Source organism: Podarcis erhardii (genome assembly GCF_964252035.2).
Source record: "Podarcis erhardii genome assembly, chromosome: 5".
NCBI classification, from domain to species: Eukaryota; Metazoa; Chordata; class Lepidosauria; order Squamata; family Lacertidae; genus Podarcis; species Podarcis erhardii.
In genome coordinates this window covers 8,209,818-8,236,921 of record NC_138509.1, presented here as the reverse complement: position 1 = coordinate 8,236,921, position 27,104 = coordinate 8,209,818, and the positions used below count along the sequence as shown (strand labels likewise).

The following is a 27,104-nucleotide window of genomic DNA, read 5'->3' as shown; positions in this document are numbered from 1 at the left end:
TCGTCTAGCGGGTTTTCCGTCTTGCGAGGCATTCGTCTTGCGGGGCACCACTGTAGTAGCTCTCTGGCCCACTAAGCAGATCTCCTTGGCCCCTCATTCCCAGCTGAAGTGCTCTCTGTCTTGTGTTTGTGTTGGTAGGGGACTTGTAGCACTCCTCCAATAAAGCAAAAGTAAATAATAATAATTAAAAATAATAATTTTTATTTATACCCCGCCCTCCCCAGCCAAGGCCGGGCTCAGGGTGGCTAACAAGCAATAATAAAAACAAGTTGAATGAATACAACTTAAAAACAAGATTAAAATACAACAATTAAAATATTGAAACATTAAAATATTAAAATGCAGCCTCATCACAGGAGGAGAAAGGAAAAAGAAAAAAAGAGGGGGAGAGAATCAAATTGGCTCCAAGCCAAAGGCCAGGCGGAACAACTCTGTCTTACAGGCCCCGAGGAAAGAAATCAGATCCTGCAGGGCCCTAGTCTCATGAGGCAGAGCGTTCCACCAGGCCGGGGCCAGCATTGAAAAGGCCCTGGCTCTGGTTGAAGTTAATCTAACTTCCTTAGGGCCCGGGACCACTAGGGTGTTGCTATTTATGGACCTTGAGGCTCTCCGTGGGGCATACCGGGAGAGGCGGTCCCGTAGGTACGAGGGTCCTAGGCCGTGAAATCTGTTTTCGTTGATGAATTACTGAGTATTGAGTCCATAGCTTTGAGGGACCTGATTTTTAAACAGATGCCTCTGATGTGTCTAGTTCCCCTCACCTTTTCGACTGCACACGATCACCTCTCCAACTGCACATGTTGCGTCCAACAGCTTGACTAAAAAAAGACTCTGCATGATTGTTCTTACAAGATGCAGCTGTGAGATATATGAGTTGCATGAGCTGGTTCCTGTGCTTTCTACTGTGAGCAAGATGGAGGCATCCTGTCTTCAGGTTTTGAGTAAAAAGCAGGTGTGCAGCTAAGGGATGCCTGCTTCTCCAATATCTAGAGCAGCTGGAAGTCATTCTGAAAGTAGCGCTAGCCTGGAACCCTCCCGTAGCACACAGCAGTGAAATGGCAGCAAGAATATGCTCTGTCTTCTGAAGTTCATTTGTCGGCCTGGTTTAGAAATTTGCTACAGTTCCATGTGCAATTGTCATGCATTGCAGCAGAACCTGCTTAATACAAATATTGCGTACTTTTAAATTAACAAATTAAAAAGTACCGATCCTCAGTATTTTAGACAGGACATCAGTTATTTCACTGTCTGCAGAGTAGTGAAATCTCTGAAGATCTGAGGATTAGTCCTCTCTGGATTCACTTAATTCATTCATATATATATATATATATATATATATATATATATATATATTTCATTCATATATATATATATATATATATATATATATATATATATATATATGCAGGTTTTGGTGTCCTCGGGTGTCTTCCCGTGTAAAAGTTGGGGTGTCTAGGCGACGTTTCGACGAGGTCTCACTCGTCATCTTCAGGCTGGTGCTTTCGGCTTCTTGTTACTGGAACAGAGCAGGATCTCAGTGTTTGAGTTCCTATAAATACTGTAGAGGGGGTGTGGTGTATAGCCTCCAATGTTCTGGGCAGAGAGGAAGTTCCCAGGCTAGTGTGCCTTTTCTTCTTTTGTTCCTTAATTACTTGAGAGATATCTTGAGTGATTTCTTGAGTGATATCCTGAGTACCACTTAGGTGGGTCATTAGGTGTGGATTAGTTGTTAAAGTCTTTGTGTCTTGACCTCTTGAACTTTGTGAAGAGTTTTCCTGGGAAGATGGCTGTACTGTACTTAGTTGTGCTCTGGCTTGGCTTCGTGTATAGGGGCGAGCTGTGGTTTTGTGGCTTGTGTCAGCCAGATCTGTGTAGGGATTGCAGGGGGGTGCAGCATCCGGAGGTGCCACCATGGATTGGCTACTGGATGGTGTCTGTAATTCATCTGTGGAGAGGGTCTGGGTTTGGGTCTGGTGTGGTTGATTGGTGTTGGCGTTCTGTGTGCCTCTGGATCTGGTGTCAGTTTTTGTGGGGAGGGCTAATTTCCAGATGTCTGGCACCAAAACCTGCATTCCTGTGAAGATGACGAGTGAGACCTCGTCGAAACGTCGCCTAGACACCCCAACTTTTACACGGGAAGACACCCGAGGACACCAAAACCTGCATTCCTGTACCCGTGAAAATCTACGAAAGCATATATATATATATATATATAATTTTCAAATATATATAACATTCTACAAAACATAACATCCAATTTATCACCAACATCATCTTTTTGGACTTCCATCAACTCGTCTGCTAATTCTCCGTCTTAATCACTTCTTACACATTCCTTAATTAATATTGCACTATAATAACATCATAGTCTACCTTATTTTTTATACAATATTTCTCCTTTTGATTTTCACAGAACTGCCTGAAAACTTACAAACGTCTGATCATCACATAGGATTCACTTAATTCTAATTAGGGACGCTTCTTTAATGCTATTACTATCAGCAGGGTCATTTATGAAAAATAAAATGAGAGCTAGGTTGGAGATCACGTGAGTGGTTTGAATTGGGTGATATATTCTCTGTGTACAAAGAAGGAATACAGGAGGCCTACAATAGGATGGAAAGGAGTGGTTGCCAAAACAGAAAGTGAAAGTTTGCTTTAATTGAAAAGACAGAGAGATACTGAAAAAGTAGTTTTTCTTTCTCCCCCCCCCCTTGATTCGTGTGTGTAATCTATCAATTAGTGCCACCTATAGGTCAATTTAAAGTTTGTCACTAGTTTTGAAATGTATGATCTAAAGGGCAGAAAAATGAGCAATAGTTTCAAAGGAAACCCACAACCTTGGTCTTGACAGTGAAGCTGAGCTTACCTTGCACCTCATGAAAACCCACCTGGGTGAAGAAGGGATCATACGTGAAAGGAATGTTAATCACATCGCACAACTAAACTCAAGTCACTGAGATGAAGTTTAGAGGCATCATTTAAAATAAAAGGGATGACGTGTCTTACCTGGTTAGCAATAAAATATGGCTCAAGGTTTGGGGTGCTCAAGCCTCCTTCCACCGTTGGGAGGGGTGGGAGTTTGGCATTTATTCCGGGTCTTTTGCAGAAAAAAATTGATGAATTTGTTTTTTCTTCCACTTTCATATCTCGTTCAGTGAGATTCAAATTTGGAGTGATTGGAATAGAAAAAAAGCGGTTTTGGTAGGATCACCATTTTTACCGTCTGGGAGGGTAAAATGGGTTTTTCTCTTTTTCTTTTCTTTCTTTTTTTCAAATTTTGAAGAATTGTCTGCCAGTGTCCGTTAAGGTTTTCTTGTTCTATTTATTCCCCAATATATAAGCTTTGTGTGATAGAGTCTAATGCCTTTTTGGGTTCTGTGAATGCATTTTGGATTCATCTGCAGGCTTGATAATGTTGCATAGGTGTTAAGGTGTTTTGAACTATTGCTGCTTCCGTGTTCAAAGGTTCAGGTGTCCCTACCATTAAATCATCAGCAAATAGTCATAGAATCATAGAATCCTAGAGTTAGAAGAGACCACAAGGGCCATCGAGTCCAACCCCCTGCCAAGCAGGAAACACCATCAGAGCACTCCTGACAGATGGTTGTCAAGCCTCTGCTTAAAGACCTCCAAAGAAGGAGACTCCACCACACTCCTTGGCAGCAAATTCCACTGTCAAACAGCTCTTACTGTCAGGAAGTTCTTCCTAATGTTTAGGTGGAATCTTCTTTCTTGTAGTTTGGAACCATTGCTCCGTGTCCGCTTCTCTGGAGCAGCAGAAAACAACCTTTCTCCCTCCTCTATGTGGCATCCTTTTATATATTTGAAGATGGCTATCATATCACCCCTTAACCTCCTCTTCTCCAGGCTAAACATGCCCAGCTCCCTTAGCCGTTCCTCATAAGGCATCGTTTCCAGGCCTTTGACCATTTTGGTTGCCCACCTGGACACGTTCCTGAACAGAAAGGGAGAGAATGGACAGCTTTGCTTTGTCCCCTGTCAAATCCTCTCTGGGGATGAATTTATATTGTTTGTTCTTACTGTGGCCAAAACTTCGGAGTATGTTTGTTTCAAAATGTGTATGCATCTTGGGGCAAATTGCATTTTAGATAGGACATCCAGCAAGAAGTCCCCTTCCAGGCAGTCAGAGGCCTTGAGGAAATCCTAAGCTCTTGACTACTATCTGTTTACTCAGTTCAATTTTGTTTAAATGTTTTCTAATTGGTTCAGTGATGTTTCAACAGGACAAAACCAGCTTTGTTAGTTTGTGTGAAAATACCTTAATTTTGTTGACAAGCACTGACGTAAATGGTTTATCATCCTGATTAATCAGAGAGATTGGCTGAAAAATTTCTACCTTCTAGTAATCTTTGAATGGTTTAGGGACAGCTTACAATCTTAGAGTGGTTGTTTTATAGGCAGACCATGTATGATAAAAATGTTTCCTTGATTATTTTTTAATCAAAAAACAACAACAACCCAGAAATGATAGCATAGGTAAACTTTCTTTTAAAAAAATATTTGGGGATTGCAAGGTATATAATTTAGAATAAAAGAAGGCAATTTCTGAGAAGTACAGTGGTACCTTGGGTTACATATGCTTCAGGTTACATACTCCGCTAACCCAGAAATAGTGCTTCAGGTTAAGAACTTTGTTTCAGGATAAGCACAGAAATTGGGCTCCGGCGGCGCAGCGGCAGTGGGAGGCCCCATTAGCTAAAGTGGTGCTTCAGGTTAAGAACAGTTTCAGGTTAAGAACAGACCTCCGGAACGAATTAAGAACCCGAGGTACCACTGTAATTTGTATGTGTCTTGTGGGTTTTTTGTCTTTATCTTTTAAAAAGTTCCTCCAGGTGGCGCCCTTGTACATTAAAGTTGAAGTCGCCCCCCCCCCCAGTATAGCTTCTCCCTCAGCAAATTCATTGAATTTGCATTACACCTTTTGAATAAAGCCAAGTTGCTTCAGTTTTTTTTTTTTAATTGCCATTCATTGTCCCTTTAATTAGAAAAAAAAAAAATCTGTACCATTATTGTCTTTCAGTATCTAGTGGATTTTAAAGTTTATTCCTTTTGTCAAAAATGACTGCTATCCCCGGCCTTTGAACCTGGGGGCTGTCAATTGATGTTGAAACCAACTAACACTGAGGACTTTGCTTTCTATAGCTGGTCTCTTGTAAAAAGGCAATTTGTGGTTTCATTGCACACACACACACACACACACACACACACACACACACACATATTCTGGGTGTTTCCTTTTTATCAAATCACTATTCCTTCTTATGTTTAGTGTTACAGCCTTTAGGGAATCCATTTCTAAAACTTAAAGCTTCCTCTTTTGGGCTACTAACAGTTAGTGAATTATAATATATAATAAACACTGTAAACACAGACCCATTTCCCAACTGATATATTTGGTCTGGTGGTTGTTTTCATATATGTTGGAAGCCACCCCGAATGGGTGGGGCAACCCAGTCAGATGGGCAAAGTACAAAGATTATTATTATTAATATTAATATTATTAGGCAGAGCTCTGTCCCTGCCAACCGTAAGGGGAAAATCAGTAAGCTACATACACAGTGTTGAAAATTTCCCTTCTCCTGGGTTATTTGCTGTTTCTTCCAAATCCCAATGCAAGGACCTCCAGGGGAGAGAGGAAAACACGGCATGGCATCAACTTGCAAACTGCAGAACAAGTCTATATGATGTTCTTACCAATTTCCCCACAGATCTGCAGTACTCCATGGAGAAAATGAACGTTAACCGCAATGACTAGTTAGTTGGGTTATCAAAAGTTAAGTTTAAAAAACAACAATGCCAACAGAAAGCTGCATTGAAAGAACTGTCTTAGAATGCAAATGCTATTGCATTAGTTTCATTGAGCTGATACGATACTCTCTGTCCGGAAAAAGAGTATAATTGACATTGCTTATTATTATTACTACCGTTAAGCTTCTTAACGTCGTACGCTCCTTCCCAACCAAAGCCCCTGAAAGAGCTTTACGGCAGTGTCTGCTAATGACCAGACAATAAAAGTTGGTGAGGAAGGGTTTTTTTCTAATTAATCCTGCCCTTGTGGTTGTCCTTGAGCTAAATGGGAGTTCTGAGAAACAATGGGGAGATTCATCTTTCTCTTTTCCAGTAATGCAGGATTGATAGTTCAGCTGTCTGTCGCCTCCCCATTCCAGCTTTCTCTGTTTCAGAAAAGAGAATTGAGCAAGTAGATTGTTTTGAAAGGAGGGCAGGAGAGCTTTTGTTGGCCCTTCTAAAACACGTTGACGAGAGATCAGTCCAACTGAGAACCCTTTTCTGTGAAATAACGCAAGCAGGAACAATCAGCGTGTGTCTTTGATGCTGAGAAGAGTGATTCATCAGAACTGGAGTTCAGGAAAATTGCTGGATGTAACTGCTGAGCTGGAATGCTGATCAGGAAGATTTTTAATCTCTCTTGATGCTTTATGTAAGAGGGTAACACGTGATCTCAAGCTCTGGGATGGCATTACTTTTCCTTCTTCTCTCTGCTGGCCGTAACCGGCAAATTTTGAATAGAAGCATCTAGCAGGCATTTTTTAAAAAAGATTCCTTTTAAAATAAGGCACTGCCAGATTCAATTTGTATGATAACCGCTAATTCTAAAAGCATTCATGCTTACATGTTTATTTTGCTGTCTGGATGTACAGTCACTTAACCAATGGACACAAGATAGAGATTGATGTAACTGTCAGTTGTCCAGGGACAAGTCCTCCACTGAATAGGCATGAAAGTGTTTTTGGACTTGGAGCAGCATCTTAAGAGGTAACTGTAAAATTATGTTTGTTGAATTAAAAGCTCTTGTTATGGTTTTCTAAAAAGCAAGCCCTGTCTGGAAGCCCAATTGCTTTCTCTGTATAAAACAATGCAGTGGTTTCTTGAACTTTTTTTTTCGCGGCCACACTTTCAGAATAAAAATTTGCTTGCACCACGCCGAATTTTTTTTATTGCTAAGAAATAAATTGGAAAACAAAAAGAGACAACTCCTAGCAGTGCTTGGTTTTGAAAGGATATCTATCCATATTCTGTAAATTAAGAAAAATATTTTGATACTATGCTCCACTGAAATGTTTAAATGTTTCTTTGATTGTCCTGGAATCTTTGTATCACACCTGCCACCCTCTCCTGCGACACCCTTTGAGAACCACTGTGATAAGGGCTGCTTAGCTCAGAATTGCAGTTATTATTATTTTTAACAGAACGATAGATGTCTTGACTTAGCTAAAGAAATTCTGTGTTATTTATAGCTGTGTATTATCATTAAAACCAGTACTTTTCATCTCTTCTGAATTGTGCTGAATCTAATAGACTTCACTTCCAAAGCCCAGTCCTGCTTGCGAATGGGCTTGTGCTGGTCACTAGCCCCATTTCTGAGTTTTATCTTATCAGTAGGCATAAGGCGACCATTCTTAACTTTTTGTATTGCGAACCCCTTTGATGATGAGAGCTATGGACCCCCTCCTCAGAAGAATGCACCTAGAATCATAGAATTGTAGAGTTGGAAGGGAACCTCCATCTCAACTACAGTGGTGCCTCGCAAGACGAAATTAATCCGTTCCGTGAGGCTCTTCGTATAGCGGTTTTTTCGTCTTGCGGAGCAAGCCCATTGACAGCTTAGCGGATTAGCGCTATTAGCGGTTTAGCGGCTTTTAGCGGATCAGCTGATAAGCGGCTTAGCGGCTTAGGAAAAGGGGGGAAAGGGGGGAAAAACCCGCAGGAACTCGCAAGACATTTTCGTCTTGCGAAGCAAGCCCATAGGGAAATTCGTTTTGCGAAGCGCCTCCAAAACGGAAAACCCTTTCGTCTAGCGGGTTTTCCGTCTTGCGAGGCGTTCGTCTTGCGGGGCACCACTGTAAAGCATTCATGGCAGATGGCATACATACAGACATACAATATTTTGTGGACAAATTACCGTATTTTTCGCTCTATAACACGCACCCAACCATAACACGCATGTAGTTTTTAGAGGAGGAAAATCCGTAGGCATGCCACCCATAGGCATTCCCTCCATAACACGCACAGACATTTCCCCTTACTTTCTAGGAGGAAAAAAGCGTGTGTTATGGTGCAAAAAATACGGTATTTTATTGCACTGGCATAAGGGGACACAGACTACCCTCAGTTTCTATCTTACAGCTTTCAGTGTTCCCCATCTTATATTCGTGCAGCTGGTTCTTCCTGCCTAAGTGCAGAACCTTACATTTGTCCCTGTTGAAATTCCTTTTGTACCCAGTTCTCCAGACTGTTACGGTCATCTTGAATTCTGATTCAGACTTCTGTGGTATTAGCTACCGTCCCAAGTCTGCAGATTTGATGAGCATCCCCTCAATTGATTCAGGTCATTTATAAAGATGTTGAACAACAACAGGCCCAGAGCAGAACCCTGTGGCTCCCCACTTGTCACTTTTTCCAGCATGATAAGGAACCATTAGTGAGAACTCTTTGGGTTCGGTCAGTCAACCAGCAACAAATCCACCTAACAGTTACCTTGTCTAGCTCATATTTTACCAGCTTCCTCAGAAAAATGTAATGGGGGACTTAGCAAAAGCCTTGTTGAAATCAAAATACACTATGTCCATGGCATTCCCCTAATCCACCAAGCCTGTAACTCAGGCATGACTTGTTGAGAAACTCATGCTGGGTCTTAGTAGTCACAGCATCCTTTTATAAGTGCTCACCAGACTGGCTGCTTAATTATTTGTTCTAGTACCTTTACTGGTATCAAGCTGACCAGTCAGTAGTTACTTGGGTCTTCTCCCTCCCCCTTTTGAAGATGGGGACAATATTTGCCCACCTCCGGTCTGGAGGGACCTCACCTGTTCTCTAAGAATTATAAAAGATTATAGACAGGCTCTGAGATTACATCTGTAAACTCCTTTAGTACCTTTGGATCCAGCTCATCAGGCCCTGGAGATAAGAATGAATTTAAAGTAGCTAAGAGTTCCCTTACATGGGACGCGGGTGGTGCTATGGGTTAAATCACAGAGCCTAGGGCTTGCTGATTGGAGGGTCGGCGGTTCGAATCCCCGCAATGGGGCAAGCTCCCGTTGCTCGGTCCCAGCTCCTGCCAACCTAGCAGTTTGAAAGCACGCCAAAGCGCAAGTAGATAAATAGCTACCACTCTGGCAGGAAGGTAAACAGCATTTCCATGCGCTGCTCTGGTTTCACCAGAAGCAGCTGAGTCATGCTGGTCACATGACCCGGAAGCTGTACGCCGGCTCCCTCGGCCAGTAAAGCAAGATGAGTGCCACAACCCCAGAGTTGTCCGTGACTGGACCTAATGGTCAAATGTCCCTTTATCTTTACTATAAGTTCCCTTGCCACCTCTTTACCTATCTTGGGCTACAACTCCGTCCTTGCATCGGTTATTCTGTTATCACCAGGTTGAGCACTGCTTTCCTTTTAGGTGAAGACAGAGGTAAAGTTGGTGTTGAGCAGTTCCACCGTCTCTCGTCATCCAACAGCATTTCTCTGTCTTCACGCAGAGGACCTACTACTTCCATGTTCTTCCCTTTTGGTTTGAGCATAGCCAGGGGGGAAACCCTTTATTATTTTTAACCTCTCTTGCAAACAAGATCTCATTCTGAGCTTTAGCCTGCAGCTGTTGGCTACTCTAACTTCATGATTTCCCCTTTCTTCCATTTCGTATCCATGCCCTTCTTAAATCTCGGCTCACCTGTCAGTAGGGAGCCACCTACCACCAACAGACGTCTCTTCCTCCTTTGGAGAGTGGCAGGAATCATTCTGTCCGCTGCCCCTTCCACAACCACCTGGGTGTATTCTGAGGTCAGCAATGGCTGCCCTTGCTCCTCTGGCCCAGAAGCTGTGTCCAAGGTCGATTTTGCAGTTCCAGTCACACAACATGACTCCTGACAGTCCTGTTTCTGTGTGTCATATTCCTCCAGAGATTTCTCTCCTGCATTGGGCAATCCTCCTCCTCCCTAGAGGCACCCCACCCCCATGTCACTGGTTCAGGACAGTCCCCTCTGCTCTCTCAAGAAATTCCTCATTTTGCCTGATGATTCAAAGTGTCAATAGGTGGGCCTCCAGTTGGTGGACCACCTCTTCCTGCAAGGCAACCAGCTTGCCCTTGCTGTAGGTGTAATTTCTCACGTTCTCAGGCAGGAAGGCAAGCATGGCACAGGTGTTGACGCAGCTCCCTTGCTGCCCATGTTTCTTGATCACCATGTTTCTTGCCTTCCACACTAACCGCCCTTACAAACTGTCAGTTTGCATTTCTTCGTGCAGAAAGTATTGATCTGATGTGTGGAGATCTTCCCTATTCCAATTACAGTGGTACCTCGGGTTACAGACACTTCAGGTTACAGACTCCGCTAACCCAGAAATAGTACCTCGGGTTAAGAACTTTGCTTCAGGATGAGAACAGAAATCATGCGGTGGCAGCGGGAGGCCCCCATTAGCTAAAGTGGTACCTCAGGTTAAGAATAGTTTCAGGTTAAGAACGGACCTCCAGAACGAATTAATTTCTTAACTTGAGGTACCACTGTACAGTGGTGCCCCGCAAGACGAATGCCTTGCAAGATGGAAAACCCGCTAGACGAAAGGGTTTTCCGTTTTGGAGGTGCTTCGCAAAACGAATTTCCCTATGGGCTTGCTTCGCAAGACAAAAATGTCTTGCAAGTTCCTGCAGGGGTTTTTCCCTCCCCCCCCTTTTCCTAAGCCGCTAAGCTGCTTATCAGCTGATCCGCTGATAAGCCGCTTAACAGCTGATCGCTAAAAGCCGCTAAACCGCTAATCACGCTAATCCGCTAAGCTGTCAATGGGCTTGCTTCGCAAGACGAAAAAACCGCTAGACGAAGAGAATCGTGGAACGGATTAATTTCGTCTTGCGAGGCACCACTGTAATTCAAGAAGGTCCTGGATGCTTCTCTGTGTGAAAGAAACAAGCAGAAGGTTCATGATGTTCCGGATATTCCTTCAGAGAAGCCGAGTACAGCTGGCTTAAACTGGTTCTCTTATCTCTTTCTGTCAAGGGCATGCTGACTATGAAAGTAAGGCCAGAAGGAGTCTGGGTTTCACTTTCTCTTTCTATCTCTTTTCCTTCTGGAAAACCCTATCACTAAACATAGTATGCTAAGTGTTAAGGTTTAGACCAGGCTTCCTCAACCTCGGCCCTCCAGATGTTTTTGGCCTACAACTCCCATGGTCCCTAGCTAGCAGGACCAGTGGTCAGGGATGATGGGAATTGTAGTCTCAAAACATCTGGAGGGCCGAGGTTGAGGAAGCCTGGTTTAGACTTACAGTGGATGCTTGGGTTGTGAACGTGATCCGTGCGGAAGGCACGTTCGCAACCTGCAGCACCGCATCTGTGCACACGCGGGTCGCGATTCCGCGCTTCTGCACATGTGCGATTTAGTGCTTCTGCGCGCTTCTGCACATGTGCGATTTAGTGCTTCTGCGCATGCGCGAGCACCAAAACCCAGAAGTAACCCGTTCCAGTGCTTCCAGGTTTTGGTGCATCCATAACCCGAAAACATGCAACCTGAAGCGTCTGACTGTATTATAAATTATTGTAAGTTTAAGTTAAGTCAGCTGCAACTGGATTTCTTATGGACAGGGCCAATCCTGAATATATTGGGTCTGTGACCATTTACCTTCAGTAGCAGTAAAGCTCTGCTGGATGAAATACAATTGCCTTTGTTCTATCTTTCGAGAATCCTGCAGTGTGTTTAAGTTTTTACTCTGCTAACTATACACTGGAATATACTCTGGATCAATGCTGAGTAAAATTTCAATTACAAATTGCCCTTACAAACATCCCCTTTTTACAAGTCCCTGGTCATGAGCTCCTAGACACAAGCTCCCAGAGACTGCAGATAGAAGCGCTCATCTGTTTAAGAATGTGGTGGTCAGCCAGTTCTAGATGATGTTACTTTCAGAAGAATAATTCACAGTTTAGTAGTGCTCATGGATGTGGCCAAACAAAGCTGGCATGAGGTCAGCCTGGCTCTCCACACCCTAATAGCATTCAAGTTTGAGTTCTGTTTTGTACATGGGGCTACCATTTGAAGACTCGATAAGTGCACTTAGTCCAAAGTGCTGCTTCTAGATTACAAGCAGGGACCAGACACTGGAACATTTCTTACTACTACTGTTGTTGTTTAGTCGTGTCCGACTCTTCGTGACTCCATGGACCAGAGCACGCCAGTCACTCCTGTCTTCCACTGCCTCCCGCAGCTTGGTCAAACTCATGCTGGTAGCTTCGAGAACACTGTCCAACCATCTCGTCCTCTGTCATCCCCTTCTCCTTGTGCCCTCCATCTTTCCCAACATCAGGGTCTTTTCCCGGTAGAGTTCTCTTCTCATGAGGTGGCCAAAGTATTGGAGCCTCAGCTTCAGGATCTGTCCTTCCAGTGAGCACTCAGGGCTGATTTCCTTCAGAATGGAGAGGTTTGATCTTCTTGCAGTCTATGGGACTCTCAAGAGTCTCCTCCAGCACCATAATTCAAAAGCATCAGTTCTTCGGCGATCAGCCTTCTTTATGGTTCAGCTCTCACTTCCATACATCTTACATCTTACTACTACTACCACCAATAATAATAATTTTATTATTTATACCCCAGCCACTCTGAGCAGCTTACAGCAATGCTGCAACACTGGGTTAGCATGAGACTCTTAATATTTGAGTCACGGGTTCAAACTCCACGTTGTGCAAAAGATGCCTGCATTGCAAGAGGTTGCACCCGAAGACCCTTGTGGTTTACAATTCTACTGGCTGGTGGTCCAGTCCCAAACATATCTCATTGTGTTTGTTTGTATCTTTTTAAAACCCTGTACAGTTTTGGATAACGTTGGGAGGTCTGTCTTCCTTAGTCCTTTGTACGTGATGTAGAGATCCCTTTATTTCTGAGATCCTGCGAGAAGCTGTAGCCTGATTGGGAATCGGGCACCATCTGGTGGTCAATAGTCAACACTTCAAGCTTAAATAAACAAAGAGGAAACTTCCATCTTGGCTCCTCCCCGCACACCTTGAGCCAGTTTTTTTTTTTTTTATCTTTGCCTCCAGAAAGCAGTTGTTTTTCTCGAGACTCCTGGCTTCCCCTCTTCAACTTTCAGGCCTGTGCTTCTCCTTGTTTTCTTATTTCGCCTCCTTTTGTCTGTGTTGCATCCGTTTATAACCATTTAGAAAAATGTCTGTCTCTCACGTCTTTTCCCCTCAGCCTTTTCCCATTCTGGGCCTTTGTTCCTCTGTGTCCTCCCCCACCCCACCCCCAGTGCATAGTTTAGAGCCCCTTCTTGTCCCCTCTCTGCCTTTGTTTTTCCTTTATTCTTCCTCTTTGTTCCGTTTGAGCTCCCCCCACAAACACTTCCTTAATGGTGTATCTTTTCCTGCAGCATTAAATTACGTTTTAACATACGGAAAACTCTTATAAAGTCTTACTTCCACCCTTAAGCAGCGGCTAACAGCAGCCAAACTTCCAACCCTTGCAAACCAGGGCTTTGCCCCCTTGCAAGTTCCTCAGCGATAAAAACAATGGTATCCACCTGCCATATTGAACTTGGAGAGAGGGGAGTCTCCCTCCCTCCCATTAAGCAAAATCCTGAATAATAGGTCTGAGGGCCAGTTCAGGTGTCCCTCTGACTTCTCCCCAACCTCTTTACAGTTGTTGTTGTTGTTTAGTCGTTTAGTTGTGTCCAACTCTTTGTGACCCCCTGGACCAGAGCACGCCAGGCACTTCTGTCTTCCACTGTCTCCCGCAGTTTGGTTAGTAGCTTCGAGAACACTGTCCAACCATCTCATCCTCTGTCGTCCCCTTCTCCTTGTGCTCTCCATCTTTCCCAACATCAGGGTCTTTTCCAGGGAGTCTTCTCTTCTCATGAGGTGGCCAAAGTACTGGAGCCTCAGCTTCAGGATCTGTCCTTCCAGTGAGCACTCAGGGCTGATTTCCTTCAGAATTTCCCCTACTCTTTACAGTAGGGGCTGATTTACAAAGAAGGTCCTCAGGTGGCTTAACCCCTGCATTGCTGGATGAATGCGCTCAGTGAAGGGAGATAGGCAAACCAGAGTCTGATGAAGAAAGGAACCAATAAGGCAGCCTTCAGATCAGTATCAAGGCAGCTGTTCTTCCACAGAAATTGTCGTACTTTCCCCATCTCCTCCAGGGTATTTAATGCAGGAAGCTCAGACTGGCATTCTCACGTCTCCCAGAGCAATCCAGCAGCTGTCCTACCCAGATTGACAGCACTGCTTATTTGGCTCCTGATACTCGCCCAGATCTATTACGCTGCCTCAAGGAGGCTCTACTAGTGTAGCAAGAGAGGTGGGTTATGCCCGCAGCATCTCCGAAGCTCCTAGGCACTCTATTGCACCTCTGCAAAATACACCCAGCGCTAGACAAGAACAAGCTCCGTCTCAGACAAAATATCAAATATTTCAAGTTTCAAATATCCCCACAAAGGTCCTCAGTCCCAGTCCAGAGGCTCTGCTTCCCCTGAGCTTCAGGATAGCGGAACTCGACCCCAACCCATGAGTTCCACTTACTCCGAAGACCTTGACTCTGACCATCAGCCTTGCAAGGACAGTGATGACGAGTGGAGTGATGAATCAGAAGTCAAGAGTTATAAAGACTCATTACTTTGCAGAACACAGTAGGAGTAGAGGAGGAGACTGTTCCTGAGCTGTGCTCTGGTAGAATTCCCTCCATCCGCTTCCCCACTGCTCCCAAGGACCAGGAGGGGTTGGAAGAGGCAACTTTCATGTCGGCGAGGTTGCAGGCAGCTTGTGCGCATGTTGTCAGGTATGGGTACTTAAGTTTGGTGGAGGCATGGCCGTGCTGTTGCTCCAACTGACTAGCTGAGAGTGCAAACCTTGGGAGGGGATGCCAGCTACTTAGTCACCAGAAGCGTGTGTTCTGTGTGTTTGCTATATCTTAGCTGGCTCTGTCTGTAAAGAATTAAACCACCAGCTGTTTGTCCTCCTTGGGCAGAGTATGCTCAGGACATTCAGTAGTGCAGCATTGTTGCATCTTCCATAGAAATAGAGTGATTCTTCATATCAGTCCACCAGAGCCAGTGTGGTGTAGTGGTTAAGAGTCTCGTAATCTGGGGAACCGGGTTCGTGTCTCTGCTCCTCCACAGGCAGCTGCTGGGTGACCTTGGGCCAGTCACACTTCTTTGAAGTCTCTCAGCCCCACTCACCTCACAGAGTGTTTGTTGGGGGGGAGGAAGGGAAAGGAGAATGTTAGCCGCTTTGAGACTCCTTCGGGTAGTGATAAAGCGGGATATCAAATCCAAACTCCTCTTCTTCTTCCTACAAAGATACTCTCCCAATTCCACTGCCAGCAAGAAGAGCACATTCTTCCATCCTTCTGCCCAACTCCAGTGGGCCTCCAAAAAGGCATGGCATTCCCTGGACATGTGCCATTAAAGTCTGCCACTTTGTCAGACAGACCACGTCATTTTTTGTCTCCTTCCACCAGCCAAGTGCCTCATCTGATTTACTTGTGTCTGGCTATCATTAAATGCCACACAGCTTTCTTGGCCAGCCCCCAGTTGATGGAGATGGTCAGCCCACCACCATCTCTCCCCTGGGAGTCACCATTCTAGATCATCCTTCTTCACTTATAGGCAACATCGTATCTTTTGAGTTGTAGCTGGTAATTTGCACGTGAGCATCTTAAATCGTTTTGCATCTTCTGCCTCTGTCTAATTATTTCAGGAGCAGGCAAGTTGCTGAAACTTGGAGGGTATTTTAAAAATTAATTGTAGTTTGCATAGAAAGGACTGCTGTGGAATTTGTTTAATGTGTGCACATGCATGCACACATAAAAATTAAGTCAGGAATGGGAAAGGGGAAGGGATAGTTAATTACATAGCTGTATCACATGCTTTGGTTATTGTATTGTAGTACATTCTGTGGTTGCCTTTTGCTTGCCATGTGTTTCAGAACCCTATTCAATGTGTCAGTTGTGCCCTATATGGTTTGGGTCCAGAATATCTGAAGGACTGCCTGAACGCACCTGTTGAAATGTTCTGGGGATCCTCCGTTCCACGTATTGTATGTGCTGTAATGTGTGGGGCAGGGTCTTCTCAGAGGTGGCACCTAAGCCCCTGGTCTTCTGAAAGATTGTTAAAATGGTTTTATTTAAACATGCCTTTGATGCTGTCTGATCATAGAACTATGAGGGTCATCTGGTTCAACCCCCTGCAATGCAGAAGTCTTTTTGATCCTCAGACTTGTTTTGCGATTTTCCTGTTTTTGTAAGTTAGTTGTTTGTCAGTGAACTGCTTGGGGGCAGGGGGCAAGAACACACACACACAAACACATATTTATATATACTTATAACCACAGCTTCTTCATGGAAGGAATGTAGATCAAACAGATTTATGGCCTGGTTTCAAGTGTTTTATTCATGCAATTTTAAAGACATCTCCTTGGTAAGGATTTTAGTGTTAGATATTCCTAGTGTTACTGGCAGGGCTCCTTCGGCAGGAAGGGAATCCAGTAAATAAGTATAAAGGTTAGGACTTCTGTTTACTACTATTATGTAGTTTGCTCATAATGACTCACTACTTTGATAACAACAACACCTAGTGTCGAATATAATGCATTTGAAGCATTCCAAGCACTGCACATACATTATGGTCATATTTTCAACTCCCTGTCGTATTGTCCCCAATTGCAGTTCAAGGGTCCCCTGAGGGCCCTGAGTAAATTCGTGGCTGAAGTGAAAATTGATCAGAGGTGGCTGTGGCTGCTGTGCTAGTCCTTCACTGTTGCTGTGCTTAACACATCACACCTCATGTATGTTTTCAGTGAGGCTGCAAGTATCCGTAGTACTTTCCTCACAGCCCTTAGGTTAAGTGGCAAAGCTTCAAGACACAAGTTCTGAGACGCAAGGATTCAAATTGGGTTTGGTAAGCGATGGAAAGATCCCTTCAGGCTAAAAGGGTTCCCCACTCCTGGGTTATTGTAATCGTGCTCATATTTAAATTGTGAATCTATGACAATCTACAAGGGTCCATGCTTGCGTCACCTGCCAACCGCATCTATCCCTTTGCCAAATCTTCCACCGCACCTGACAGCCCCTCCCTTTACACCTCACCCATCCCCTCACCTATCGTTTCACAGCTTGCTCAATCCTCTCCTCTCCCTCTCCTCCCAGCTCACCCCACCCACCCACCCCTCCATTGCCTGAAACCAAACTGCTCTCTGAAGCAATGTTCTACCCTCCTTTAAATGCTTGCCTGGGCCACATGCCCCTAAACAGTGAATCTTATTCCCAATCCATAGAAGGATTGTTGTTGAAGTAAATGCTCTTATCATAGCCTATTTGTTTTGCCATTTGCTCCTTTTTCTTCTTTTCGGCTGAATCTCTTTAAGGCAGAGATGGGGAAATCATGTGCCCTTCAGTTGCTATCATCCCTGACTACTGGCCATGTTGCCTGGGGCTGATCAGACTTAAGAGTCCAATGTCTAGAAGGCTACAAAAGGCATTTGTACCAATATATATATGTGTGTGTGTGTGTGTGTGTGTGTGGATGCAATACATGTGTACTGTGGTGTATGTGGTTTAATCTCCAACATACAAAGAGAAAATTTACAGGAGGAGGAAGGAGACTTAACCTTTGAAGACAAACTTGATGAAAACATTTGGCATGTTCTTGTGTATGGGAAATCAAGAATATATTGCTAAAATCTTCATGGGCAGAGCAAATGAGAGCTGCAGACACTAAGAACATGGTGATAGAGTTCCACACATCTAAGTATGGTGTGGGTATTCTGAATAGCTTGGCTAATAACAGCTTTACTCCTCTAGCAGTTGCTAGAAGTCTTCAAGCCTGTGCACTCCTTTAACTTTTTTTTTGCTACAGGTACTTCCTCCAGAAGCTGTTGGACTTCAGGCGTAGCCAGCACAGAAAGATGGGGGGTTGTATTCCAGCAACATCTAGGGAAGGCAAAAGGTGGTTGAGGGTTGGCAAAGCAATTGGCTGCTCCTGCTGGGAGTGGATCATACGATTGGAACCGATAGGAGAACAATCCTGGGTGCACACTGGATCCAGTGTTTTGCCTCATTAGGATGATCCAGCGTGTATAAAGATTTGTTGGGGCAGACACCCCGATAATCAAATTATGCTTTCGGTTTTGCGATTAACGCCGCTGCACGTAAGATAGCATCTCGCCGTTCTGTCCTATGGAAATTTATGCATGTTAGTCATAAAGGGGTGCTCTACAATCCAGAGATGAAAAGAGGCAAAATAAACAAATTAACAAACAAATACCATAAAAGGAGTAGCAACCACTTTCCATGCAAAGGAGGCCCTGGCAGACTTGGCTAGCGAGACCCTTCAAAGTAATATTAGTCATTTCCCCTCCACCCCACCTTCGCCTTTTATGTGTCATTAGGTGGCGCTATGGGAGGGGCTGGCCAAGCAACGCAATAACAGGCCTCTGGAGCAATGCAAGGGAGATGTGTGTTTTTTTTAGGAAAATCGTCTCCCCAAGCGGCGTTATAGGCACGGGGAGCGCCTCCTTCCGCGCGATCCCCAAGGCAGGCGGCTCTGGAGCGCGCCCTGGGAGGATCGGAGGCTCTTTTCCGCGCGCGCCCCTTGCCTTTTCCCCTCGGACGTCTCCGCGCACCGCCTTGGCTCCTGCCCAAACTGGCTTCTGACGGTTCCAGCGAGGCTGTTGTGGCAAGTCGGGCGGGGCGGGGGCGGGGCGGGGGCGGGGCCCAAAGCCTCCGGCCCGCCAATGGGCGCCGGCTCCTTTTGCATGGATTATGCAATGAGCCCGGAGCCCCCGCCAGGTTTTCCATCGGCGGAGCAGGCAGGGAAGCGCTGCTTACACGCAGGAGGAGGACGACGACGAGAAGGCGCTTGCTTTTGCGCAGCTGCATCGCCCCTTCGCCCTTTCTCCCCCTGCCCAGACCTTGCACCCCCTTGCACCCCGGGTTGCGGCGCTCCAGAAGCCCGGCCGAGGATTATTATTATTATTATTATTATTATTATTATTATTGCCCCCCACCCTTCCCTTTCCCTGCCATTGCATGACTGCCCAATGGTGTAGGACGCAGGTGGCGATGGATCTAGGCGTCTACCAGCTCAGGCACTTTTCCATTTCTTTCTTATCATCGCTGCTGGGCACCGACACTTCTGCCCTCAGGCTCGACAGTAGGTAAATGCGCGCCGCCAGACCCGGGTCTCGACGTCTTGTTGTGCACTAGCCGCGATTTGGGGCGGGGGGGTCGCAGATCGCTTTCCATACCCCCCCCCACCCCCGATCGCGGGCGTGTTTTCTTTTATTTTCGCCGATCGCGGCTCCTTTTGTCCTGCGGGCGAGAGATCTGGCGTGACACCTCCGGCTTTGCACCGCTGCAGTTCCCCGCATTATGTAATCCCGAGGCCATCTTCCTGGTTTAGCGGGAGAAGGGGGGTGGCGGGGCGGACGGTGGGGGGGGGGGTGTTTGGAAACGTCGATCTGGCCGTGTGCGCGATGCTTTTCGCCCGCCGCTAACGCGCTCCTTTCTCCCTTGTGCCTTGCAGCTCCTCCGGTGCCAGCGTCGTCGCGATCGACAACAAAATCGAACAAGCCATGGTAGGTGCCCGTCCGAGGAATGTGGCCGTGGGGGGGGGCGCGGGAGAGACGGGGAAGAAGGGGAGGGGAGCAGATCGGGAGGCTGCAGCCGCTCGCTGGCTGCTTTCCTGCGCCCGAGGCGGCGGATCGGAGCGCGCCCTTAACATCGGGGGGCAGCTGGCCGCGCCTGCACAGCCGGGCAGCGCGCCCCCTTTCCTTGCCTCTCCGTGGCGCTGGGGCATCGTGCTTAAATGCTGGGGGGGGGGTTGGAGGGGCACGGGCAGGTAGGTGGGCTAGGAAACGCCGTCATTGTTCAGGGATCGAGGCCTTTCTCTCCCCCCTTTTGGAGAGGGCAGCCAAAACCCCAAGCAGGCGAATGGGGCTGGCTCTGTGCGCAAAAGCCCCTGGTTTGATGCTGAAATAAATACATCTAGCGCACACTTTATGCTTAAATAAATACATCTAGCGCACACTCGGGTACCTTTTCCTTCCGAGACATCCAGCCCCCCCCCCCCGCCGCCTTTGGGCTTTGTTGCTGGAGAACTGTTCTCACGGGATCCTCACCTTCTCCCGTCTCCCTTTCCTCCTCCTCCTCCTCCTCTGTTGCTAGGCAAACTGAACTATAACTCGTGGCTATAAATAACCCGGGGCCTGGGATTGGCCGAGGCTCCGAATCGGGGCGGGCTCCTCGGGTGGGCCTGACGTCAGCGAGGTGGGGGGGGGCTGGTGGGGAGGGGAATGCGGCAATCAACCCTGCCCTTTAAGAAGCAGCCAGCTGCAGCCGGTGCTCCGAGGAGGCGAAGCTTTGGGGATGCAGGCAGAGAGGGAAGAGAGCAGCGCAGGCAGGCAGGCAAGCAAAGGACTGCTGCAGAGGTGATGGAGAGCTTGTTCTGCAGAGCCACTGCAAGAATGCAAGAGCAGCTGCAGGGCTGGAGAGAGGGGGGGGTCTGTCTCAAAATCAGAGCCATCAAGGGGGGGGGGAATGGCAAATAAGATGGGCAGGCAAGCTCAGGGATGCCAGCAGTGTTTTTTTCTGGGCTCTCTGGCCACTTGCACGCACAGATTTGCCTAAAACGTGCAAAGGTTTTGGGTTCTGTGTAAATTGATCTCTTGCTTTCGCTGGTGGTAAGGAGAGCCCCCAAAATGAATCGTGTGCGGCACATCCAGGTAGCAAGACATCTGACAGACAGGAATGTCAACTGGTGAAGAGTTCCCCCTAATTGTATTTCTATATTAGGGAACTGCTGAACCTGTTGAATTTTTGCTGCTGCACGACTATTATTATTTATTAAATTTATAGGCCCTAAACCCAGGGGTCTCAGGGCGCTTCACAGAATAAAATATAAAACCACAAAATACATGATAAAAATAAAAACAACAACCCAATAGCACCCCCCCAAAAAAAAAAACATTTTAGAAGGGCATAGGATGTTGCTATTGACAGCAAAAGAGCCCTGCTGCTCTTCATTGCCAATCTTAAAAGAAGCAAAGAACTCAGATCTAATGACCTATAAACCACATTTGTTACTGTGGGTCTTGATCTACAATACTGCCAATTGATCTACAGTATTGATCTTGGGCTGCTAGCGCTACATTCCATGGCTGGGATGTTTCAGATGGAGGGCAAATCTAAGTGATTTAAACCAAATTCAGATTGAAATCGTTAAAAGCAAGCAGTACATAAATAACCTCAACCATTTGTTAGGATTATGTGTGTCATCATAACTGCAACACTGAAATACAGCCCAGTTCAAGCAACCACACTTTTATTTTTCCATGAGCAAAAAGGATTTGAGCTTTTGATATAAATATACCCAAGAATTCCCCTATTTTGTCCAATAGGTGGAAAAGCAATCCCCTTCAGCTTCAGTGGCTGTTAAAAAAATAAACATAACAACCAACTGCATTTCCTAAAAACAAAATCCAAGAAGCTGACTAAAACAAAACAAGAAGATGTCGCTGTACTATACTATTACTATACTATACTATACTATACTATACTATACTATACTATACTATACTATACTATACTATACTAGGTTCCCCCACTCATTTAATCCCCACAGCAACCCTATATGCCTCACTTGGTACCTCTTAACCATAGTATCTTTTTAAATCATAGTATTCCCCCCCGTCCCAAATTTGGATTATATAAAGGCAGTGGGGGTTGGGCGTACAACGTTTTTGCATGAAATAAAATCTGAGTTAGAAAGAGCATGGCCTCCTGTCTTCTGCTTATGTGTGGATGCTGAAAGGTGAGAGCAGGTTCGCATCTCACAAAACAATTGCATCTCATGGTGCCTGCACATTTTGCTTTGCAAATTTAATTCTGCGAGGGCTAGAGGCCTGCTGTTTGCTATTTTGCTAAAATTCAGAGCCTGAGTCCCTTGCTGAATCTGTGTCTGGTACAGCAGTATTTATTATTATTATTATTATTATTATTATTATTATTAACATTTGTATACCGTCCATTGCCTGAAGATCACAGGGCAATTCACATCATAGAAATACAAAATGAGAATGCAAAGAATATAATAAAAACAAAAACAAACCAATAACTTCCCTCCCACCAGCACATTTAAAACACATTACTCCTGTAAAAATAACTGATCAGCTTGCTTCCATTTTCCTCAACAGTAGTGCAATCAGACACAGTCTGAGACATTGATTCTTTTGTATCCCTTGTATCTTGTTATGGAATAACAAGAAATATTAGATGTATCTAATGGTGGCAGCACCATTTCCTGGTCCTTTTCCAGGAATGTGAACTTTTGAATGCAATGTTTTAGATATATTTACCTGCTACTTAGATATTTGTAAGATATATTCAGCTGCTCCTTACCTTGCTTGTGCAAACAAACTGCCATGCTAGTGAGCGCCTTTCCTTCACAAAGTAGACAGCTGCGTGCAACCCATCCAGGGTTGCACATAGATACATGAACAAACATAATGGGGGAAAACACTTAGCAAGGATTTCCATTTGTGGAGTGGGGCTCCCCGCCACCATGCGTGCCCCACTAAATTTGTTCTGAGGGTTCCTCCAACCTCCAAGAGCAGATTTGGGAAGGTGTGCATTAGGAGGAGAGGGGAAGTCCCGTTACGGAAGTGGCAGTCCTTGCACTGATGGGATGTGATGGTTGAATACCACCCTATATTGGGAAGTTCATGGTTCCCACTTAGCACTCCTTGAGATAACAGGACCCTAAGCGATAGCAGAACTCAAGAGAGCAGGAGGAACGGTGACTTCATTCCTCGTGTGACTGCTGACTCTGTCCTACAGGGGCTCAGTTCTGGTTTATGTTTTTCACTTCTGCTAAAACATAACCATCAGTACGTTTACAGGCTCTGAATTATTATTTTTTTAACTGAGTCTGCACTAAAACCTTCCATACATGAGCATTCCATGGAAGATTCAACAAATGGAATGTGGACGAAACTGTTCAGTGGTGTTCTGGCATGCAGATGAGAATTGCTTGCCGTTCCGTTTTGCCTTGATGCACTTTCCCTTCTTGGAGTCACAGAACTGTTGAGTTGGAAGGGAACCTCAGGGGTGATCTAGTCCCACCCCCTGCAATGCAGGGATCACAGCTCAAAAAAAAAAAAAGGCCAATTGAAGGGGAGCCCACCACTTTCCAAGATCGTCCACTCCTCTGTCAGACTGCTTTTACTGCCAGAAAGTTATTCCTGATGTTCAGGCATAATAATAATAATTATTATTATTATTATTATTATTATTATTATTATTTATTATTTATACCCAGCCCATCTGCCTGGGTTTCCCCAGCCACTCTGGGCGGCTTCCAACAGAATATTAAAAGACAATAACCTATTAAACATTAAAAGCTTCCCTAAACAGGGCTTCCTTCAGATGTCTTCTAAAAGTCTGGTAGTTTTTCTTCTCTTTGACATCTGGTGGGAGGGCGTTCCACAGGGCGGGTGCCACTACCAAGAAGGCCCTCTGCCTGGTTCCCTGTAACTTGGCTTCTCGCAGTGAGGGAACCGCCAGAAGGCCCTCGGCACTGGACCTCAGTGTCCGGGCAGAACGATGGGGGTGGAGATGCTCCCTCAGGTATACAGGACCGAGGCTGTTTTGGGCTTTAAAGGTCACCACCAACACTTTGAATTGTGTTCGGAAACGTATGGGGAGCCAATGTAGCTCTCGGCGGTCATTCCCAGTCACCAGTCTAGCTGCCGCATTCTGGATTAGTTGTAGTTTCCGGGTCACCTTCAAAGGTAGCCCCACATAGAGCGCATTGCAGTAGTCCAAGTGAGAGATAACTAGAGCATGCACCATTTTCTTACCACTGAAATCCTAGCCTCCGTAATAGCAGAAAACAAGCGTGCTCTATCTTCCATGTGGCCACCCTTCAGATATTGGAAGATGGCTCTCATATCACCTCTCAGTCTCCTCCAGTCCTGACATTTTCTTTTACCCCCTCCAGGATCTCGTAAAGAGCCACTTGATGTATGCTGTAAGAGAGGAAGTGGAGGTTCTCAAAGAGCAGATCAAAGAGCTGATTGAGAAGAACAACCAACTGGAGCAGGAAAACAACCTCCTGAAGACGCTGGCCAGTCCAGAGCAGCTGGCCCAGTTCCAAGCACAGTTGCAGACGAGTCCTTCGCCTGCGTCCTCCCAGCCGCAAGGGACAACTCCGCAGCCTTCCCAGCCAACATCACAAGGATCAGGACCATCAGCATAGTCTGCAGTGATTCGTTCAGAAGGTTTCTGGACTCTGCCATGGCAGGACTGCCAGGAATCCAGCGTTGCCTATTCCATCCTGCATGCTGTTCCCCAGCCACGAAGACTCTTCTGTGCCCCTGCATCCATAGCCACAGAATGTTTTGTTTTCCTGTATTTAGCTGTCCATCGGGAATGAGAGAGCCGAGCTTTCTTTTTTTATATATATTTTCAAGTTGAGTGGGGGAGCGTCTCGTAAATGTTCAGGGAATTAGCACAAATGCACTGGGGACATCAGTGGCTTGCACAGGTGGCTGGTTGGCTGCTAAGACACATGGAGCTGTGTGCCTAAAGTCTTCTCCCTTAAGACTTTTCCATGTGGCGCTGCAGTGAATGCGAGTGCTGTGAATCGTGGAGATATGAAGAAAAACCGCTGGGGTAATGGGGTGAAGACCCATTCTCCAGCACTCAACAAAGAAGCCAAAGTAAGGATTGATTAAAAAAAGGACTGCAGGAGACGAGTATTTTTTGGCTTTCGACGCCTGCAACCTTAAAATGCAGATAATGCACTCATTGTTTTCTGTAGCCAAGGATGGGTACAAAAAGTTGTATTTCTAGAAGGAGAGCAGGTAGGTGGCACATCGTTGTGACATAGGATCATAAAAATGAAGGCTTATTTGCTTCATGTATATTTGTGTATTTAGTGTAATTACTTTGTAAAATAGGAACTGTAACTACTCATTAAGTTGTACAGTGTGAATTTAAAGAATGAACTGAACAAGTTTGGATAGGGTTTTTTAAATTTTATTTTTGATTCTGCGTGAATAAGATTTGCACCTATTCAGCTCTTCAGAAACTGGCTGATGCTGTTTATGTACGTTTTGAACGTTTCCTCGGAGCCGAATACCTTGAAATCAAACTCTGTTCACTACAATTCAGTTTCATTCAGAGGGAATCAATTCACAAAATCAGAAACAGTTTCTCACTCAGTCTTTTTTGCATATGATCTGTATAGTACTATGCATATGTTCCTGTGCATGTTCTTGAGAGGGAAAAGGAAAATTGTAAAATGTCAGTATATTTAACTGTTGCACTTCTGAACTTCCAATAAAGCATAAAACATTGATTTAGAAGCTGTGTATCGAGGAGAAAAATTGTTTCCACTTCTGCCTCCAGGTGAAATCCCACAGCCTTTTGGTTTTGATATTTTGAAATATGTACAGTGGGGGTTAATTTATGTCAAGAGTGGTTTTTAATATTTTCCTTTTATAAACCACAAGGGTGTTGGTGGGGGCCAGGATGTTACTAATCCTGCCCTCTACGTCAGGGTGTAAAGGCAGCTCATTCCTACACAGAATGTGACGGTCTTCTGCTGTGTCTCTTAAGCTGAAAGCTCCTTGGCTGGCTGGTGAATGATCAACAGCCACCCCACTGAGTTAAAGCAACAGGAGCCGTTCCTTAGCAACCAACTAGCTGCATTGCCTTGTGACTAATGGCATGTTTGTCCATAGTAGCATGGAAAGTGAAGTTGCGGCTGCAGTTTCCTGAACAGATCATTTAGAGACGGACTGGATTTCGACTCACTGAAATAACATGGCTTAACATTGATGTCTTCAAAGGTGTAAATCCTGTAAGGTAGATCAGTTTTGTTCTTGCCCCGTATTTCAGCTGGTGCTAGAGAGTTGCATGCTAAAGGTCACCCAGGGAGTAGGTGAGCTGAGTTTCAAACTGGAGACTAATATGTAGCTCAAAATCCATGAATATTTGCTCTCGGACACTAGCTCTCAGCTTTAGTTCCTTAGATTATGTGTCTATCATAAACTCATTAGATTATGCATCTAATGAGATCTATGACACAACATCCTCTCTTAGATTACAAGAAATACAGTAATAGTTATTTTTTTAAACAAATTAAAAAACCAGAACAACCCTCAATAGGATTGTAGGCATCAAATTGTTTCAGCTGTTTAGAACAAAATAAACAAAATACCTGCATAATTACCGTATTTTTTGCTCCATAAGACTCACTTTTTCCCTCCTAAAAAGTAAGGGGAAATGTGTGTGCGTCTTATGGAGCAAATGCAGGCTGCACAGCTATCCCAGAAGCCAGAACAGCAAGAGGGATTGCTGCTTTCACTGCGCAGCGATCCCTCTTGCTGTTCTGGCTTCTGAGATTCAGATTTTTTTCTTCTTGTTTTCCTCCTCCAAAAACTAGGTGCGTCTTGTGGTCTGGTGCGTCTTATAGAGCGAAAAATACAGTAACTGGTGGACTTCATTACTGCAAGATGTGACAATGGATGCAACAAAAGACTTGTCACATCTTGTGCACAAAAGCAACAAAATTCATGCAGGATTGGTCTGTCACTGGCTACAATAACCGAATGGAAACTATACATACAGAAGCAATGTCTCTGATGCAGAAACAAAGAGATGAACAAGGCCGCGACTTTTATTTGCTGCTCATGAGCTCCCAGAGACATCTTGATGGGCCACTGTTGGAAAGAGGTTGCAGAAATAGACTTCGGTTAGCTCGACTCTTGAATAGCGCAGGGAATAACTGTGTGCGACAGGAACCTTATTACTATAAGCTTTAAAGAAACCGTATCAAACTGAACTCGCCTTAGCAGATCTTTATAATTAATAGAGGATATAGTGTTACTTTTATTTAATTATACAAATGTGGCTGGTTTTATACTCGCTCTAACCTGGATGGTGTTGGTAAAAAAAACAAGTACAGGTATTTTCTGGCAGCAGTTAGAAGGTGACTCGGTTGAAAAAGATAAAAGCTGGTTCTTCCCACCACTAAATAAATAGGTGGGTCGTTTTAAGCCTTTAAATAACAGAACAATTTGATATCCA

The 27,104-nt window shown here is 45.1% G+C and overlaps 1 protein-coding gene across 6 annotated transcripts in view; it reads left to right on the top strand.

The window, feature by feature from the left end:
- Nucleotides 1-25,378, top strand: part of TSC22D1 (TSC22 domain family member 1) — a 67,873-nt gene extending 42,495 nt beyond the window's left edge. For 2 of the 6 annotated variants that reach the window (XM_081860936.1, XM_081860938.1), the window contains exons 2-3: nucleotides 19,537-19,588; nucleotides 24,010-25,378. In XM_081860936.1, the coding sequence (XP_081717062.1) occupies nucleotides 19,537-19,588; nucleotides 24,010-24,267 (310 nt within the window). In that variant the 3' untranslated portion in view covers nucleotides 24,268-25,378. Of the gene's footprint in view, nucleotides 1-16,886; nucleotides 16,912-18,788; nucleotides 19,169-19,331; nucleotides 19,385-19,536; nucleotides 19,589-24,009 lie in introns of those variants that run through there. The other 4 variants (XM_081860941.1, XM_081860937.1, XM_081860939.1 and 1 more) reach the window with 4 other exon arrangements.
- The last annotated feature ends 1,726 nt before the right edge of the window (nucleotides 25,379-27,104 follow it).